At 32.4% G+C, this 9073-nt stretch overlaps 1 protein-coding gene across 1 annotated transcript; it reads left to right on the top strand.

The window, feature by feature from the left end:
* The first annotated feature begins 2286 nt into the window (after positions 1–2286).
* LOC132284135 (uncharacterized) lies at positions 2287–7110 on the top strand. The gene is made up of 3 exons (XM_059786206.1): positions 2287–2992; positions 4423–5911; positions 6650–7110. The coding sequence occupies exons 1-3, from the start codon at positions 2537–2539 to the stop codon at positions 6895–6897; spliced, it is 2193 nt and encodes a 730-aa protein (XP_059642189.1). The 5' UTR covers positions 2287–2536; the 3' UTR covers positions 6898–7110.
* Positions 7111–9073: the final 1963 nt, after the last annotated feature.

Here is a 9073-nt window from a genome sequence, read left to right on the forward strand (position 1 = left end):
TATGTATGTATATATATATATATGTATGTATGCATACATACATATATATGTATGTATGTATATATATATATATATGTATGTATACATACATATATATATATATACATACATACATACATATACACACAAATTTGGAGAGAGATCGAGAGTGTAGAGATATCCACATATTACATACTTGTATATATGCGAGAATTTAGTTAATATATGGTGTATCATACATTCCATCACTGCCAAGGTGTACCATACATTCCATTGTAGCAATATAAATGGTGGATGACAAATCTGGCAAATCTAGCTTGCCATATACAATTAATCAGAAAGGAAATAAGCTTTGGTCTCTCTCTGTATTTCTTCTCCTGGGATATTATTCGGTGGAGTTGAAAAGATCCCAAGGATATGCAGCTTATAGTCTAAGCCATTTTACTAAACCCGGGTTCAGTGAGGGCGTGTTTCTCAAAAACCAATATCAAAATCATTTTCGTAAAATTAGGTCAAACAGAGAACATCTAGTCCTAAAACGTACATGCAATTATGCAAAATACATCTACATCAAATGTTACCTAAACTAAAAAAGAAACTGTTGCAGAAAACAGAGTATGAGTACCCCCTGCAAGAATGAAATGATAAAAACAGAAAAACATAAAATAAAGACAAAACCCAAAACCCACAAATGAACAAGAAGAGATTTCTAAACAAAGCCCTTCTTCTAGCGGCTTTAAATTTCATTTTTACCTTCCGAAAATATATATATATATATATATATATATATATATATAAATGGTGGATGACCTTTCGGAAATATATATATATATATATATATATATATATATATATATACCCATTAGTTAAAACCCAACAATTGCCTCTGAAAACCCATCAACTGCCTCTAAATACACATCAATTGCCTCTGATCCACAGTTTATATATATATATATATATAAGACAATTGATGGGTTTTTAGAGGCAATGATGTGTATTTAGAGGCAATTGATGGGTTTTTAGAGGCAATTGCCTCTAAAAACCCATCAATTGCCTCTAAATACACATCAATTGTCTTATATATATATATATATAAACTGTGGATCAGAGGCAATTGATGTGTATTTAGAGGCAATTGATGGGTTTTCAGAGGCAATTGTTGGGTTTTAACTAATGGGTATATATATATATATATATATATATATACCCATTAGTTAAAACCCAACAATTGCCTCTGAAAACCCATCAATTGCCTCTAAATACACATCAATTGCCTCTGATCCACAGTTTATATATATATATATATATATATATATATATATATATATATATATTATACGAGGTTAGAAATGTAATTTCATTATTCATATTGGTCAATTTATAAGTCAAAGGGCAACAATGTCAATTCATGAGGTTTTAGGGGTTGCAAGTGACTCATGGGGTGTTTTTGTTAACTTTATCAAACTTGAAGGGGTGTCATTGTTCAAAAAAGGTCCAACTTATATATGACTGTCAATATGATAAACCTCACGGGGTGTCGGTGTAATTAACCCAAGACAAACAACGGGATAGAACTGAAACATAAAATTTATTTAACAAATTAATTTTAAAAAGAACAATTATTTATTAATTAAAAAAAAAAAAAAAAACTAACTTATTCAACTACCATTACCAATATACTTAAACCAACATATTTAAAAAAAGAATACTAAAATGTAAACTTAAACCTAAGAATGAATTTAATTAATATATTAAATAAGTTTATTTATTAAATACTAAGCACGTTAATTAAAGTATATTAATTACTTTGTAACAAAAATAATACTATGTATGTATATTAACAAAAGTTTTATATAAAAATATATTGATAACTAATTACTATATAAATTACTCAGCATATTAACTACTAGTAATTGAAAAGTATGCCACTTCAAAATTGATACACAACAATTTATATACTAAAAAATTAACAAGCATATTTTATTAATTGATAACTATACTTTCGTTTATAGATTATTCATTAAATCTGTACTGTATAAATATAAATTTTGTTGCAGGTTGTGAATAATGAATAATTGGATTGCATGACTTTTTATTATAAAATTATGTCATATTATGTATATACTTTTAGGTACAAAATTACAAAACTGATGCTGGATCAATTTATGTAGTTTGAGATATTGAAGAATAACAAACAAAAAACAATAATATTTTATTACTAACTGATATTTTATTACTAAATTGCACATAGTTATATTCTCAAAATTCAAAAATAAAAATATATATAAGTTAATTACGATTAAATAATATTTTTCTTTCAAATCTCGTCAAATAATTTGCAAGGCGTTAAAAACGATATTTGAAATCACAATTATTTTTTAAATCCCATTTATTATCGGATGATTCCAAACAACTTAAATCCTGTTTTCAAATCCATTATTCCAAACACAGCTTAAATCCCAAAAAAAAAAAAGAAAAAAAAATTGGTTCCTTTTTTATAAAGTGCTGTACCACACGCCTCGGCCTGCAATTACCAAAACCAGTGATTTCTCCAGCCATGGCGAGTGACTCAGATACCTCAGGGTCGTCCCACAGGCAAGCCACCGTAACCCTGGACGAACTGGAGATGTCTCCCAGCAAACGCCTCAAAACCCTAAGCTCACCTCCCTCTTCGTTCTCCAAAGGAAAAGACACAGGAATTGATGAATCAACGGTTGATGATTCGGAAACGCACACTTGTGAAATCTGTTTGATGGAGAAAAGAATTGATGAATCAACGGTTGATGTTTCGGAAAGGAACTGCTGTGGAATATGTTTGATGGAAGATGGGAAGGCTATCAGAGGGTGTATCGATAGCTGCGACCACTACTTCTGCTTCGTCTGCATCATGGAATGGTCAAAGGTCGAGTCTCGTTGCCCCCTGTGTAAGCGCAGGTTCACTACTATTCGTCGTCCGCCAAAGGATGGATTGTTTCTCACCGAGCGCCTTGTTAACGTTCCGGTTCGTGATCAGGTCAGGAATTTTTCAATACTACACACACACACACACACAAACAAACACACACACACACACATATATTTGTAGTCTGATTGTGAAGATTTGTAGTGGGTTTGTTTTGGTTTTTGGAATGGACTTGGTTGAAGTTGAGTGTGAGTTTATTTTAGGCTTAAACCAATTTTCATGATTTGAGAATGGACCTTGACTTTTTTGGCAATTTAGTAATCACTTAAAAAATACAAATTAAGAAAAAATATAAAATATAAAATACCCACAGGTTATTCCTCTCTCTCTCAGGCATTAGAGAGAGAGGCTTTAGAGGTTTTTGTGTTCCATAGTAAAAATCTAATCTTTTTTTGATAAGTAAAAATCTAATCTTTTGTTGTAAATATATTGACTCGAAGACATTTTGTTCAACTTACAACCTAGTTTTACCTAGAAATTTGCCAATACAATCCTCAATATTCAAACAAAACAAAGCAAACATATTTTATATTTCTCTCTAAATACTTGATTTGGCTTGATTTGGTTCATTTGAAGTCTATTTGAGTTTGCCTTGGCCATCCTCTACCTTGTTGCACGTTACTTAATTCCGAGCACTCTCTCTCTCTCCTGCTAAAAGTTTCGGATGGAAGAATGAGAGTGGCTTTGTGCAGCATGAAACAAATTATAAGTTGTTAGACATGTTTATAATTTAACTAAGACTTCTTTTAAGTTGGTATTTGCTTGAAAGATAATGTGAGGGAAAACTTTGTTGGTTGCTGTAAAATCATCAAATTCATACAATTTGAGTGCATGTGATTAGGGTGAATCCCAAGCTTTGCTCAGCTTTAAGTTTCTTAGCTCAAACCTTGTAGAAATCTAAGAACTCCATTACAACCCCTTTTGATCTTCGGGTTTAGTTGAAATCAACAAGTATGAGTTACTATCCTTGTTCTTATTGTTGTGTTCTATTATTAATAGGTATGAAACCTAAATTCTACTATATATGTGGAAAATTTTCTCCCCTGGATGATTAACATGTTGCACACTTGTAGAGACAACTCGTGTCTACCCATTTCGGGGCTGGTTGGACACTTTTATATTATTTATTTAAGTTTGCATGTAAAAGCAAGTAGATTATGCCTTCCATTGTCGAATCTATTACCAAGTAAATATTTTATTAATTATTTTCTCTATGATTCTCTTTTAACTCTCAGTCAAGAGCGCATGTGCACAACTGATATGTGCACTTGTAGATATATACGATATTGTGGATTTGTAAGATTACACATATTGGCTTGGCCCAATGTCTAAATCTAAGAGAGTTGCTGTGCCATCTGTGACAATTCGTATTACTTTGGACTGTCAATCTAGTCCTTGTCTGCAAACTGTAGCTTAAACTGGAAGTCTTATTATCTACTGATTGTCACATGTTTTATTTTGACATATCCTTGCCCTTGCAGGTGTGCCATAGGGAAATAGAGACGACTCATCCATATTCGGAAGTACAATGTGGTGTGTGCCATAGTAGGATAGATGAAAGCCGTCTACTACTTTGTGATCTTTGTGACTCTGCCTATCATACTCACTGCGTTGGTCTGGGTGCCACTGGACCTGTAGGTGATTGGTTTTGCCAGGACTGTACCGTTTCTGTGGTTGAATATACCAAAATCGAAATAGATACCGGTTGTGCCAGTCAAACCTGTTGTAACGTTCATGAAGTGCCACCAGCTGGGGCTTCTGTTTCTGTCTTTGATATTGTAGCAGAACCCGGTATCAGAGAGTTTCAGAGACCCCATACAACAGATTCTCTGCATACAAGTTGGTTGTCATCTGGTATTGCTCCTGACAGAGGAATGAGTGTTGCAGATAACGCGTCTCAGGGGGATTCAAGAACTCCTGCTGTTGCATCTAATGCATCTGAGGGGGATTCAAGAACTCCTGCTGTTGCATCTAATGCGTCTGAGGGGGATTCAAGAACTCCTCCTGTTGCATCTAACGTGTCTGAGGAGGATTCAAGAACTCCTGCTGTTGCATCTAACACGACTGCCTTGGGTGTGAGAACGTTGCAGCGTTATCGGAATGTGCATCATAGCATACGAGCATTACGTGAAAATTGGAATGGCTTCCGAAATGGGGCCTTGAGCTTCTGTTACAGTTGTACTAATCATGACAAATTAAGTCAACCTAACTGCAGATCTTACAGGGGTCAGCAATTGACAGCTCATAATGATACTTCCTGTAATATATCGCAGAATAGAGGCTCATACAATATAGAAAAAGCATGGAAAATGATGGATGCTGCAAAGTCAATAGAAAAGGGGCGTGGAAGGGTCAGCTTCATGCATCAGGCTTCAAAACATCATTCAAGCAAAGTAAATGTTCCAAAAGGAAACGTTAACATGAATCCAAGTCTTCTCATGGCGAATGGGAAACAACCTGGGGCTACAAATCTTAAAATCAATGGATATAAAAACCATTACCAGTATAATTCCCTGGAAAAGGCAAACGATTTGCATAAATCTCCGATGTTTGAAAAACAAAAGCAGAGGACTGTTACTAAGGTGACAGATTTAAAATTCGGTGCGGGTTTTCCATCTAATTCACCAGTGTATGAGTTGCCATCTGCTAGGATGGCCCGGACTTCAGCTCAATTTGACATTTGCTATGGAAATGGGGGGAAACAATCACCGGAGTGTTCACTTGGAGCCTCATCAGATGTTCTTAAAGAGCATAATGGATCTGCTGTTGGGTCAGTGCAGATAGCTTCAAATTTTACTTGTGGTATATCGGCTGCCTCTTCCTCCTGCAAGATAGAAACTCCTGAAGGTAAATCTAAGACAGAAGGAAAAAGTGCAAAAAGCCAGGCTAAAAGAGATGACAATGCAAAGAGTGAGATTCAGTCTCTTGTCAAGCTCAATCTAAAGCTTCTGAGTGGAGACAAAAAGTTAGGTATGCACATTTTGTTTGAGCTTTTGTCTTTCATAAATAATCTCTGTGAAGTGATTAACACTACAATTCTTAGGTTATGGGAACATGGTAAAGGAAAGGTTCTAGCTTCCTCATGTTTTATAGGCAATTATGATTTCCCCGAAGTATGTACTTCAATTTTTTTTTTTTTTTGTTTTATTGGTTTGAGTTCAACGACCCAAATCTGCTTCTTTAGGACTTTGTGAACCCAACTTAAGGTCCCTGCAATGCTGAGATAAGTATAGAAATCCAGGATAATGTCCCTGCAATTTACCATTTATCATAAATGATTTATGGATTCTGCATAGTGAGCAAAGGAATTTTTACAGTGCTGGCAAGTAAACTTCATATTCGGTAGCACAAGTAAATAATAGTAAATAAATTTGAATTTTTGGCAGCTGAAAATTATATCCTTGATCATTTTTGTTAAATTAGGGAAAGAAAAACAAAATTTGAATGTTAATATTGTCATAATCCGCATAATGCAACATATGAACACCTGGAAATCATATCCTGGATCTTGTCCACCCCAAGAAAGAAAATATGGTAAAAAATTTAATGTCATGGATAACGTTCTTGTTTTATTTAGATTTGCAGAAACTGTAGGATGGTCCCGTTTGAGATGCCCCTTTAATTATTATGATTGGCTTGAAGCAGTTTTACTTCAATTTATCTTGTGGGAATGCTGAATAAAGAAAATTCATTGATTTTTCTGTGCAGAAGTGAATGCATTCAAGGAAGTCGCGAGGCTTGCCACTCATTCCATCTTGGCCGCATGTGGTTTGGAGCGCCCAAAGCCTGGTGTCCGCTCTTTCCCGAGCTCCGTATGCTGCCATGACAAACAAGATCAGCAGCTTCGAATGTCCACTTTAATGCCTAGTTCTTGCAGAGAATGCTTTTATGTCTTCGTAAAGGATGTTGTCAAAACCATGATGCTTGAGAAAGTGAGTGGCATTCAAATGGCGTAACGCGACCTTTGTGTTTAGGGTTTTTGCTGCAGAGATGCAACGAGGCAATTCATGTATGCAAAATTCCATAAGGTGTTCTGACTTACTTTTTCTTATTGTTCTTGTGCAATTCCTGATCAGTTCAATTTGCATGAAACACACTTTCTTGTAATGATATTACGTGTTATCAACTAATTATATCTTGTTACTTAAATAAAAGTACTCTCACTTTAATGGATCGCTACCGGTTGAGCTACAATTTTTTAGGTGGCCTAGGTCCGAGCTCAGCCGGATTTGACTTGTCAATGGGCCAGGCTTAGAAGACTACCAGCTCTGAGGCTGGATTTGAGCTGCAGGAATTTGCTAATTTTCGGCCATTTTGTGTAGGCTTAATATGGTTTTGGAATAAAGTTATTTTAGTTTAGACAAAGAAAATTTTTTTTTTTTGAATATTGTTGTTATTATATTCAGAAGTATGAAAGAAAAAAATAATAATTTATTACAGCTCTCTTACCGGCATAAAGCCATTCTGGCGCTGCTGTTAGAATAGAAAAAATGTTTAGTAAAAAATATGTTAGGTTTTTTATTATATATTATATAAATACTTTTATAATTAAATTATTTAAAATTTGTTCAGTAACAATATTTTTTAAAACACTTATTGTTAATTTTATAATTGTTAATTTTATAATAATATCTTTTAATATAATGTTACAATATTTGATAATAGCAAATTTGTTAAAGAAGAGCATATGGTTATTTAAAATATACAACATTTATTCATAATACAGTTTAAAAAGTTTTAAATTCTAATTTCATTCAAAAGCACTTTTAATGATTATCAAGTACATTTTATTCATTTTTAAAAAATAAAATTTAAAATAAAATGATGTTCTAGAACATTGAATTTTTTTAATTGAGAAATATAGACTATTATACCACTTGTTTAAAAATTATGCATAAATCTATTTTATCTTATGCTCTGTTAGTTAGGAAAAAAAAAATTGAACAATCACTTCTTCTCTTCCTTCCATCCAAATTTTTTTTTTTGTTTTTGTTTGTTCAATTGGATAAATTAGAATAGAATAAGCTTATAATTTCCTATTAAAAGATAACAAAATGGAAAGTTTTAATTGTTTTTACCATTATATTTAATAATATTTATAATATTGTAATTTATAGAGGATTGTATTGTAATTTAAAAATTTTCTAATTTAGAATAATATTTAATTTAAAACTTTTATAATAGTCCACATATCTTCTCTCCTTTCTTCCATCCAGACGGATAAAAATTTGTAAAAAAGTCATCCTTCATCTTCTACTTTCTTTTCTTTTATCATCTCTACCAAACAAAAAATGTCTGTTCATTCTTTTCTATTTTCTCTCCACACCTATTTATTCCTTCCTATCAAACAAATCTTAACCATTTTTGAAAAATACATGATTGTAATATAACATAGTAAATGACTTTTGTCAAAAAGCTAGAAAAATTCCTTTGCTTTTGCAGTAACAACTTTTGAGAAAGTTAAAAAGGACAGTTTTTTATCAAAGAAATTGAAATTAAGTTTTCTCTCTCATCTTATTTTCAACTCAAAAAGTACCAAAAAAATAATAAATAAATAAAAAGTCACTCTAACCCTCCTTGTAATGCTGTTTGGACTCTTAATGAATGAATTTTCTTTGCCAGAAAAAAAGAAAAGAAAAGAAAAAAAGTAATATACATATATATATACATATATATATATATATATGCGTGTGTGTGTGTAGTTTAATTTTGCAAGTTAAGCTAAATCTCACCAAACATCAGCATCATATATCCCCATTGACCTAACCTACCTTGTTGGATCCAAGGAATTTATCATATGTGATTGATTAACAATTACTTCCAAATCTTTTGTTTATATTTCAAAAGGTGACTTTTAAAGCATTTTTATATGGATTAATTGTTCCTTTCTACTGGAAAAAATAAAAAATAAAATTTCCTTACTTCGTTTGGTTGGATGAATCAATTAGAAAAGAAAAGAAAGAGAAAATTTTTGAAATTTTTTGGAATTTGGATAAAAGGAAAAAGAAAAGAAAGAGAAAATTTGGTTGTCAGCATCGGTCTATTTGTCCCCAAAAATTTTCACAAACAAAATTATTTTCCCGTGAAAGGAGTCCATTTTATTTGTCATTCCTTTTTTTATCCAATTAACTT

Source organism: Cornus florida, unplaced genomic scaffold, assembly GCF_030987335.1.
Source record: "Cornus florida cultivar Cherokee Brave unplaced genomic scaffold, ASM3098733v1 CherokeeBrave_3.0.0_Hap2_Chr11, whole genome shotgun sequence".
NCBI classification, from domain to species: domain Eukaryota; kingdom Viridiplantae; phylum Streptophyta; class Magnoliopsida; order Cornales; family Cornaceae; genus Cornus; species Cornus florida.

What these genes read in the sequence shown, in the direction of transcription:
- LOC132284135 (XM_059786206.1), top strand. Translation starts at nt 2,537, where the DNA reads ATGGCGAGTGACTCAGATACCTCAGGGTCGTCCCACAGGCAAGCCACC. An exon ending in ACGTTCCGGTTCGTGATCAG is followed by an intron (nt 2,993 to 4,422) that starts GTCAGGAATTTT and finishes TTGCCCTTGCAG; the next exon opens with GTGTGCCATAGGGAAATAGA. An exon ending in GAGTGGAGACAAAAAGTTAG is followed by an intron (nt 5,912 to 6,649) that starts GTATGCACATTT and finishes TTTTCTGTGCAG; the next exon opens with AAGTGAATGCATTCAAGGAA.